At 41.1% G+C, this 11603-nt stretch overlaps 1 protein-coding gene across 2 annotated transcripts; it reads left to right on the forward strand.

Moving 5' to 3' along the window:
* Positions 1 to 1658: 1658 nt before the first annotated feature.
* Positions 1659 to 9184, forward strand: LOC121514768 (gastrula zinc finger protein XlCGF17.1-like). 2 transcript variants are annotated; one of them, XM_041795068.1, is made up of 2 exons: positions 1659 to 1914; positions 7014 to 9184. In XM_041795068.1, the coding sequence occupies exons 1-2, from the start codon at positions 1719 to 1721 to the stop codon at positions 8057 to 8059; spliced, it is 1242 nt and encodes a 413-aa protein (XP_041651002.1). In that variant the 5' UTR covers positions 1659 to 1718; the 3' UTR covers positions 8060 to 9184. The 2 variants fall into 2 exon arrangements, with proteins under 2 accessions (XP_041651002.1, XP_041651003.1); XM_041795069.1 differs by lacking the exon at positions 1659 to 1914 and adding an exon at positions 6575 to 6712.
* The last annotated feature ends 2419 nt before the right edge of the window (positions 9185 to 11603 follow it).

Below are 11603 nucleotides of genomic sequence, written 5' to 3' on the forward strand. Positions count from 1 at the left end.
GTCAGCTGTTCACCTGGCGGGTTTTGTGGTTGAACTGAGAGGGGGTGAATGGGGAAGTTCTACTTTTTGCTGACCGCTTTGATTTAGCTGTATATTGAATCACTGCCTTTCCCTATGTAAGTGCTTCGTTTCATCATCAATAAATCTACAAAAGCAGTACTTTGGAGCAGTGTTCGTTGATGCTTCAAGAGCCAGCGCGTCGGGCAAGGTAATGTTTTCCACTTTTCAGCCTCTCGGCGGCTAAATTGCTTAGGATAGTCGCCTACATGCAGGTTTATATAATTCTTGATATGTCTTATCTTTACACTGGCATAATAATGTCACATGACTTGTCAGATGATTCAGACTATACATATATGGAGGTGTACCCCCTGTGTTTTCTTATGTCTGATGAAGGATTAGGGCCTGAAACATCACAAGTGGTGATAATCTTCATTAAATAAGCCTTTAGAGCAGCTTCTGGTGTGCAGACTTATTTTTCTGTTTTGTGTATTGAATGCCATCAGCTTAATGTAGATTATTTTGTATTTAACTGCATATTGATCTCAACTTCCACACAGGGATGTAGCAGACCTAGGCTGTTTAGGATGTTGAGTCATTTTATCACTGCAAGTTCATGCAAACTTCTCTTCAGCTCCTCAGTAATGAACCTCGATCATTATATGGCATGGAAAAAATTGCAAGCATTGTGAGTGCTCAGAAATCCCTATGCAAACCCACAGCTTAGCTATGAATAATGTAAAAGAATTGGCCAGGATGGGATTTTTCCAAATACAAATAATCTGAAAATAAATGATTGGACTTAAAATAACCTGTCCAAGTAGGCCACAATCAGTCAAATTGCATTTCTTACACATTTTCTGTCCATATTTCCTACAAAATGTATGTAAAATATATAGCATTTCATATATCAGCACTGCTTTTTTGTTTCTTGATTGTAATTTAAGTAGCTCCTAACTCATAAGTGCCTTTCCTACAGAGAGTAATGATTTAGATGCAGCTAAATGTGTAGTTCTGTATTTCAGAGCAACATTGGGTTTCTACTTATCTCAACCAATTTAAGTGTTGAACATGCAAATTAGTCAGTTGCATAATGAGTAGTATCTAAGAATATAAGGTAATGATATACTGCCTTAGGTTATGTTGCAATGGTGTGATAGATATAAAGACATAGCATGCAGCTTAAATCAATACAAAACTTACAAAATAAAGCATAACAAAAAGCCATATCTGTAGAAAAGCTTAAGGCTCAACATTTACAATAAATTTGGTCACAGAGTCTGCTTAAGGCCTCACTTTGGCCAGGGGCGGCCCTGATCCTGCGTCCCTAATATTTTATATTCCTCATGTATTTGATGATTTTTTTTAAAGTTCTTTGCAGTTTTCCTTTGTTGTTTTTTCTATTGTGAAATAAGTGCAGCATCTGCCACTTACAAGAAATGTACTGTTATTAATAAATGTAGGGGACAATTATGTTTTGTGGTTAAAAAGTATTTTTTCCCTCTTCTTTCAAAATTTAAGTTTAAACTTGAGAGAAATTGTTAATTAGTTGAAGACGGAACGTCAGCTGAAAGCGGAACAAATGCTGCAACACGTTCACTACGGGGAGCTAATAGTGTGACACACAGCGGAAGTAAACAATAGCCGAGTAACTTTGAACGGAGCTGCAGCTACCGGAACTTTTCTCCTGTCCTAGCTCAGCTTTTATTTGACTTTAAATGAACGAAACCACATCAAGAACAATGAGTTCCTCAGAGAGTCTGAGAGAGTTTATCACAGAGAGACTAACTGCTGCTGCTGAAGACATTTTTGTAGTTTTTAAAAGAACTATCGTCGAGTACGAGGAGGAGATCGACCGTCAGCGCAGACTGCTGGATATCGCCTGGAAACCTCACATCTACCTGCAGAGAATAGGTGAGACAGAGTCTGAAACCTCACATCTACCTGCAGAGAATAGGTGAGACAGAGTCTGAAACCTCACATCTACCTCCAGAGAATAGGTGAGACAGAGTCTGAAACCTCACATCTACCTCCAGAGAATAGGTGAGACAGAGTCTGAAACCTCACATCTACCTCCAGAGACCAGGTGAGAGAGTCTGAAACCTCACATCTACCTCCAGAGAATAGGTGAGACAGAGTCTGAAACCTCACATCTACCTGCAGAGAATAGGTGAGACAGAGTCTGAAACCTCACATCTACCTCCAGAGAATAGGTGAGACAGAGTCTGAAACCTCACATCTACCTCCAGAGAATAGGTGAGAGAGTCTGAAACCTCACATCTACCTCCAGAGACCAGGTGAGAGAGTCTGAAACCTCACATCTACCTCCAGAGAATAGGTGAGACAGAGTCTGAAACCTCACATCTACCTGCAGAGAATAGGTGAGACAGAGTCTGAAACCTCACATCTACCTCCAGAGAATAGGTGAGACAGAGTCTGAAACCTCACATCTACCTCCAGAGAATAGGTGAGACAGAGTCTGAAACCTCACATCTACCTCCAGAGAATAGGTGAGACAGAGTCTGAAACCTCACATCTACCTCCAGAGAATAGGTGAGAGAGTCTGAAACCTCACATCTACCTCCAGAGAATAGGTGAGAGAGTCTGAAACCTCACATCTACCTCCAGAGACCAGGTGAGAGAGTCTGAAACCTCACATCTACCTCCAGAGAATAGGTGAGAGAGTCTGAAACCTCACATCTACCTGCAGAGAATAGGTGAGAGAGTCTGAAACCTCACATCTACCTCCAGAGACCAGGTGAGAGAGTTTGAAACCTCACATCTACCTCCAGAGACCAGGTGAGGACCAGAGTCTGGGAGCATCTGGACTTTGGAGTGATGGTTCAGAAACAGATTTAATGACTACGAGGAGGATGGACGATGTTTATGCTAGTGCTAATGATGATGAGAGTAAAGGGAACAAATGAAAACTTTTTCTGATGTTCTTTTGCAAAATAGAGAAATTTAAAACAAATTTAAATCGGTGTTATTACTCATGGTCAAAACGCGGTGCTTAAAATGGTTTTATTTTTTATCTTTATTCAGGAGAAAGAAAGAAGTGAACAGACGGCGGGGCGGTTAACTGATCTCATATATCTAAACAAAGCTTTAACAATCACGTAGAGCAGCTAATCTCTAACTTCCTCAAGAGTACCTTGCTGCAGACAAGATGGTGGACATACATCCACTCCATACCGGAAGTCTCAACCGGAAGTCCGTATGTCTAAGGTTAGGCTTTGGCATTTAAACCAGAGTGGTTAGGTTCAGGGTAAGGCAGTGGGGAAGGTGATATATCTGAGACCCAGCACCAAGGTTAAGGGTTAGGCACGAAAAAGACTGACAAACACTGACAGCTGAGTCCAACACGGAGAAGAAACTTCCACTTGGGACTTACGGCATGGATGGGATTCATAGCGAAGCCCATGTCGGCCATCGTGACTGTAGTTGGGTCCCTCTCCAAACTTAGGTGAACAGCTGCCAGATCTCTCTCCAAGAGTACCTGGATGCATCCGAAGACCTCCACCTCACACCGGAAGTAGGAAAATCGCAGCCATATCGTGTCTTCTAATACCGGAGCTTACTTCAACTGAACGTCTTCTTCGTTTTCTCCGTGTGTCGCCGCCATATCAATAGAGGTAAGTTTTCCAAGTAAGGAAAGACAAGTAGATGAAAAATTTGCAAGTTTTTGGGTTAACAAGCACAGTGATAATGTTAAATTAATTTAAATGAAACAATTTATAATCCAAATTCACGTATCACTGAGCACAGACATAATATGTGATGGGAGATTGGCTGGCTGGCCGGACATCTGCGTCATCGCCATGTTGCCAGAGGCAAGTCTGCTACGTCATTCAACACGGCTTTAAAATAAAATAATTTTATATATAACACAGTTTCATATATGTATAGATATTTTTTATTTTGTATCTATATTTATATATTAATCTGATTGTTTGAGCTTTTCATTCCGATAACTTGCAAGGCGAGGCCTTTTATCACGCATATAAGAAGTACTTCCTGTTCAGCGTTTACTGTGCCGGACCACTTCCGCCAAAGTGGACCGTCTGAACGAAAGAAGATTTACGACTTCTTTATATATACTCACGTTTCACTGTCACTTATTGTGTTACTATAGATCATTTATTAAATGAATTAATTAAAATCCATGTAATCTCATCGTTTGAGCTTTTTATCCTGAAAACGTGCACAGTCTTTGTCTACTGTATTGAATGATGTAGCGGACTTGCCTCTGACAACATGGTGGTGACGCCGGCATCCGGCCAGCCAATCTCCCGTCACATATTATGTCTGTGCTCAGAGATTCGTGAATTTGGATCATAAATCGGTTTAGTAAAATTAATGTTATGTAATCACTGTGCTTGTTAGTCTGAAAAGTCACATATTTTTCGTCTACTCATATTTCCTTATGTGATGAACTTGCCTCAATTAATATGGCGGCGATGCACAAAGAAAACAACGAAGACGACCTTCAGTTCAAGTGACTTCTGGTATTAGAAGAAGAGATATGGTGGCATTCATCTGACTTCTGGTGTGAAGTGGAGGTCCTCCGATGCATCCAGGTCCCTCTCAATTTGAGACCTGAAAATCCTTTGGAGCCCACCAAAGACCTAACCTGGCACGCCAGATGGATGTGTTTCACACATCATCCTGAAAACCTCTCGTAGAAAGCAATTGGGGAAGGGCAGAGTGTTTGAAAATAACTTGGAGGGTGATAGGATGAACGTTCTGTCTGTTACATCTTTACGGGCCACTCAGAGCAACGAAAACAGGTGACGTAGCCGTTACCGAGCAGCGCCCCTACGGAGGTGTAAGCTCCATATAGAACTGCATAATGAGAACCATGGCAACTGTAGACATGTCATTACATGATTTTTGTTGTTTCTGAAAAGAAAACAACTCACTGCTGTTCTTTGTTCTTCTTTTAACAAAGAAATGTCGTCAAGTTCTGATAAAACTGGCGCTTTAGCAGCGTCCATGCCAATGTCGTCCGCCATACCGACACCGGCCTCTTGTTGCTGCTTGCTTATGTCATGACTCTGCCACACCCGAAAGTACTACCCCCCCTGACTGCTCAAAGCACCTTTACACCGCAGGTTACACCTTCCCATTCACACCCCTTCACTCCGCATTCTCACGCTGATGGCAGAGGTTGCTCTGGAGAATTGGCCATCAGTATTATCTAATCCCATTCATATAAAGTTATACACATTTACATGCCACTGATGAAGCAGTGTGAGTAAACAGGGCCCAAGGAAAATACTGGTTACTTTTGTGTATTTTTCACCATGCTGTGTAGTTGTTCATGGACAAAACTGATATCCACAGTTTTTTAAGATTTGTTTTACTAAATCACAACTTAAATTAAATAAAACTCCTCGACAAAGGAAATAGGATCATTTTCATAACATACACACCCAATGTCAAAATGTCTATTTCATAAAAACTGCCCAACATATTCAGTGCTTACAAAAATTATTTATCTGCTTGTATGTTTTACTCTTTTATTACTCTTGTAAGTCAATCAGTGTCAATATAATTTGGCTTTTCTGACAACAAGATACTAAAAATATTTTAATTTTAAAGTGAAAATAGACTTCTACAAAGTAATGTTCATTAATAGAAAAATTGTAATTTAAAATAAGTGACTGCATAAATGTTCACCCTCTTTAAGTGACTGACCTGATTCAACAGAGGTCCAGACAGTTGGTGCTAGTAGTCTCACAGTTAGAGAAATGGGGATCACCTGAGTGATTGTAGTATAAAGACACCTGAGTCTGGAAGCTTGAGTGACTGCTTAACCAGTATTCCTGGCTACCATTACACCATGAAGACAAAAGAACACTCCAAGAAACTCAGAGAAAAGGGTAGTGAAAAGTCTAAGTCAGGGAATGGAGACAAAAACATTTCCAAGCCTCTGAACATCCCCCAGAGTTCAGTTAAATCCATCATGAAGTAATGAAGGAATATGTCACATGTGTAAATCTGCCTAGATCAGACCGTCCTCACAAACTGAGTGGGTGTGCAAGAAGGAGACTAGTGAGAGAGGACACCAAGACACCTATGACTACTCTGAAGGAGCTCCAAGCTTCAGAAGCTGAGATGGAGAGACTCTGCAGACAACAACTGTTGGCCGGGTTCTTCACCAGTCAGAGCTTTATGGGAGAGTGGCAAAGAGAAAGACACTGTTGGAGAAAACTCAGATTCAATCTGGACTAGAGTTCACCAAAAGGCATGTGGGAGACTCCATGGTCAAGAGGAAGAGAGTTCTTTGGTCTGATGAGATCAAAATGGAGCTTTTTGACCATCAGACAGAACACCAAACACACCATCCCCACTGTGGAGCACGGTGGTGGCAGCATCATGCTGTGGGGATGCTTCTCAGCAGCCGGCCCTGGAAGGCTTGTAAAGGTAGAGAGTAAAATAAATGCAGTCTGCAAGAGAGAAGATTTATTTTCCAGTCAGACAGTGAGCCAAAGCCTCCAGAGAAAGCTGCACAGAAACGGTTTAAAGACAACAAGGAGAATGTTCTGGAGTGGCCGAGTCAAAGACCAGACCTCAATCCAATAGAGAATTTGTGGCTGGATTTGAAAGGGGCTGTTTTGCAAAGAATGGAGTAAAATGTCAGAGTCGAAATGTTTGGGTCTGACTGAGACCTATCCACACAGACTCAGAGCTGTAACTGCAGACAAAGGTGACTCTACTAGATACTGACGAGAGGAGGGGAATTTTTATGCAGTTACTTATTTACATTGCATATTTTTATTAAATTGACATTACTTTGTAGAAATCTGTTTTAACTTTGATATTAAGTTTCTTTTTTTTTCTTAAAAAAAAAAGACAAATTATAGTGATCATGGTTGACTAGAAAAAAACATTAAAGGTAGAACATCCAAGGGGGTCAATACTTTTATAAGCACTTTATACTTGTAGTAAGCACATGCTTTTCTCCACTGACTATGGTATCTTAATGTTTGGGATCTGTGTTCCTCCAGATGTGCCACAGCAGCATGGGTTTAAGGAGGAGGAGGAGGCTGAGCAGCAGCTCTGTAACCAGGAGAGGACCTCCAGCCTGCACCAAGAGGAGACAGAGCCTCCACAGATTAAAGAGGAAGAGGAGGCAGAGCAGGTCATGGTGAAGGAGGAGACAGACACGTTCATGCTGACTGACCACAGTGAAGGAGAACTACACAATCAACAGCTGCTCCTTTCTGACGATCCCAGAGGAAATGAACGTCAGGAAGGAACACCTCATAACATGGAGGCATTAGGGAAAGAGTGTAACAGTCGACAAGGTCAGGTATCTGTAAAATGTGAAACATATGGTGAAGATAATAGGAATACACGCAATTTTTTCCGCTTGAGTAAAAAGACGCATGCATGCATAACTTGTATGAAAGTATTCAGTTCCACGTCAAAGCTGACTCAACATATCAAAACTCATACAGGTGAGAGCTCCATTACATGTGAGATATGTGGAAAAACATTTGGTTATAACTATGAATGGAAGATCCACATGAGAACACACACAGGTGAGAGGCCATACTCCTGCAGCACCTGCGGAAAAGCATTCTCTAAGATATACAATTTGAACGCTCATAAAAGAAGTCACACAGGTGAGAAGCCTTTCTCCTGCAGCACCTGTGGAAAAACATTCACCTTTGCGTCAAGCTTAGGTGTCCATAAGAGAATTCACACAGGTGAGAAGCGTTTTTCCTGTGAAATGTGTGGCAAGCGTTTCAGCTTGAATCGTCAATTAAAAGTCCACATGGGCACGCACACAGGTGAGAGTGTCTTCACCTGCAGCACCTGTGGAAGAGGATTCACTCAGATGTCAAGTTTAAATACTCACAATAGAATTCATACAGGTGAGAGGCCGTTTACCTGTGAAATATGTGGCATGTCTTTCAGACTGAAATACAATTTAAAAGTTCATGTGAGATTACACACAGGTGAGAAGCCGTACTCCTGCAGCACCTGTGGGGCAACTTTCGCCCAGAAACAGCATTTAAAATCGCACAAAAGGGTTCATACAGGTTAAAGACTGTTTACCTGAGAAACATGAAGCAGGTCTTTAAGACAGCGTTCTATCTCAACCTCTCATATAAGAAGAGCTCATCCAGGTGAGAGGCCCTACCTTTCGACCTAGAAGGTTCTTAGACTGTTGTACTCTTCTACAGCTCATGCAGACGAGTAGCTTTATGTGTCCAGATTCAACTTCTACAGATGGAGACTCAATGGGAAGAAGGAGGCTGGTTGTCAGGGGAGATCCCAAGTTACCAGGTGGTGCAGGTGTGGAACCTGTGAGCCAACAAACACAGAGAGCCTCTGCTGTCAGGAGTGGGACTTACCAACTCTTTCTCAGGAAGTTTCTGATCAGCAGATAGCTGCTCTGCGACGCCTGCAGCCTGCATCACTCACCATCCAGAGTTCCCTGCCTTACTGAACGCTGCTGTTTTACCAACCTTCTTCAACTCTGAAACTGTGAAAATAAAGTGGAGAAACCGATCCCAACCAGAAGAACTGAATGAACATTTATCATCCAAGTAAGGCTGGCCTTATGATTTACAATTTAAAGCCCAATTTGAGGCCGGATTTGCCTTCTCTGATGTTTGAAATTGTCTTTTTATCTCATATTTTTCCTTTTACATTTATTATTTTGAGTTTTTATCTCATATTTTGTCCTTTTACATTCATCATTTTGTATGTTTATCTCATTTTTTGTCCTTCTACATTCATTATTTTGACTGTTTATCTCATATTTTGATCTTTAAGGTGCAAAATTTAAAATTTGACGTCATATTTTTGCCTTTAAAATATGATTTTGACTTCCAATTTTACATATTTGCATTTACAAAGTATTATTTTAACATCTTATTCCTTGTTTTGACCTTTTAACTTATCATTTTGACTTTAAAATCTCAAAATCATTTATCATCAGTGCTAATTTTTCCCCCATAATTTATTACTAGGGATAATTAGGGTGGCAGTTTTGTAAAATGTTGACCCTGTTAGGCCCTCAGGTTAGATCTAACTTCAGAATCCGGCCCCTGCTGTGACTGAGTTTGACACCCTTGGCTTAAGGTTTGAAAATCATCTGGTGTGTGGCCAGCTTAAAGGGATACTTCAACATTTTGGCAGATTTGCCCATTGCCATAATTCCTATAGTCTTAGTAATAGGTTTGTTACCTTTATTTGTCGGTGCAAGCTATTTTTAGATCGGACCTGCTGTGCCAACTCAATGTAAGCAGACGGTATTCTGGATTTCCCTCATCAAACTCATCAAATACACAATCCAACAACTCCACAACGCTCTCGTGGACAAGTTGTGACCTGAACATTCACCACGCTATGAAATAATAACGTATAATTATGTAACATTACGACACATGAAGCAAATACTCAGAACTATTTCTTGAGTAAACCACTGGGCGGAGTGACACAGTGCAGCAGCCATGTCTGGAGTGTCGTTCCAACTTTGCATTTAGCTTTAAAACATCTCCGTCTTGTAATGTTCCATGATTATTTCATAGCGTGGTGAATGTACTGGTCACAACTTTTCCACAAAAGCGTTTTGGAGTTGTTGGATTGTGTATTTGATGAGTTTGATGAGGGAAAGCCAGAATACCGTCTGCTTACATTGAGTTGGCACAGCAGGTCTGAACTCCGCAGCTGGGATCTAAAAATAGCTTGCACCTACAACTGAAGGTAACGAACCTATTACTAAGACTATAGGAATTATGGCAATGGGCGAATTTGCCAAAATGTTGAAGTATCCCTTTAAGCTCATGGCTTCTTGTGGCTGATATTTAGGCAAGCTACAGTTGGCACGATATGTTTATTTTATGAAAATGATACGTCAGCTGTTAAGAGTGGAAAACTAAGCTGAACTAACAAGTTTTTGTATATTTTATTGTATTTGACAGACGCAAACAGCAGAGCAAATATGCAGAGATGGAAATAGTGCCAAACATGGCGGCTTTATGCGTGCAAATGAAATGCTTCAAAAATTTCTGGTACATTATACAACTGAACCAACATTTTTTTGGAGGAATTTTACCTAAAACTCAAAATTACACAGAGAAACTGTACCCATCTACTACGCTGTAAAGCCAAACTTCCTCCAGTGAATCCTGTTTGAAGGTAACCTTGCAAAGCAGATGGATTCGCCAGTTTCCATGTTTTTCACTGGCGAATCCATCTTGCAAAGCTCCCGTCTGAACCGTTTGGGTCCGTTAGAAAGTGACAGGACCAATCAGCGTCGAGGGGCGGTACTTTCAGGCATGGCGGACTTGTGATGTAAGCAAGCAGCAACAAGAGACCAGTGTCGTTATGGTGGAAGAGGTTAGCGTGGATGCTGCTAAAGCGCCAGTTTTATCAGAACTTGACATTTCTTCATTAAAAGAAGAATAAAGAACAGCATTAAGTTAATTTCTAGTCAAAAATCATGTCCTGACATGTCTGCAGTCACCATGGTTCATGCAGTTCTCTATGGAGTTTACTCCTCGTCGGGGCTATGTCATGTTTTGTTGCTTTGATTGGCCCGTAAAGATGCGACAGACAGAGCATTCATCCAATCGCCCTTAGAGTTTTTTTTTCAAAGGCCCTGGCCTTTCCCAAACACTCTCTATGGAAGGTTTCCAGATCTGGCATGTCAGGTTAGTTTGAAGGGGCATTGTCACTGAAATCTCTGGAGGCTAATGCCACTACTATTGCCAAATACCTTATACAACCCAAATACAGAAATATCCCTTTAAATATGCAGTTTTAAACACTGCTATCTAGATGTTTCACTGGTGATGGCAGAGGTCAGAGGCCTTACGTTTCTAGGTTTCCATTCGTCTGGGCCGTTCGTGTTAACATTGTATGTTAAGAACTCTGACAGATTTTCATCAAACTTTGCACAGATACCCAGTAAAGCCATTACCAGTTAGAAATTTCATTTTCTTTTTTGCATATTTTTAAGTGTCTGTATATTTTTGCTTAATAAAATGTGGAACACCAGTGCAAAATGCTGTACAGATTGGTGCAAGGTGTGTCCAAGATCATTAATTATTTTGCCAGAAATTTCTGTTCTTGACTCTCTGGTGTATCTTTGTTACTATTCGTCTGTTTTCATCTTCTGTAAAGCACGCTGAGTTTGCATTTATATGAGGTGTGCTATATGAATAAAATTGAATTGAATTACTATTATTAGTATTAGTACTTATTTCACTATATAGTTGCTTTTTTCTGTCTGATGCAGAGATATGTGGAGGCCAGGGTTCATGGCCTGTGTGAGATGGTAGAGGGCCACCTGGGCACAAGTAATGCCCGCCTGGCTTAAAGGGCCATATAGAGCCTAAAGGCAGCTGCACCCTCTCCATGCTGCTCTGCTCTGAAGACGGCTGATTGCACAATCCTGACAGAGGAGTCAGATATCAAGGAATGATGGTCCAACTACTTTGCAGATCTTTCTAATCTCCAGCTCCAGATGGCGGCCACAGATGCAGAGAGCAGAGAGGGCAGGTGGTGAACAAGCTGGAGGCCGGGAAAGGACCAGGTGTATGTGGGATCCAGGCTGAAATTCTTGGCTAATGCATGAA

The sequence above is a fragment of the Cheilinus undulatus genome, linkage group 9 (genome assembly GCF_018320785.1).
Source record: "Cheilinus undulatus linkage group 9, ASM1832078v1, whole genome shotgun sequence".
Lineage (NCBI taxonomy): Eukaryota > Metazoa > Chordata > Actinopteri > Labriformes > Labridae > Cheilinus > Cheilinus undulatus.

Bases quoted from the DNA above. Each gene is read 5' to 3' on its own strand.
- LOC121514768 (XM_041795068.1), top strand. From the start codon at position 1,719: ATGAACGAAACCACATCAAGAACAATGAGTTCCTCAGAGAGTCTGAGA. The intron at 1,915-7,013 runs GTGAGACAGAGT...GTGTTCCTCCAG, and splicing joins CATCTACCTGCAGAGAATAG to ATGTGCCACAGCAGCATGGG.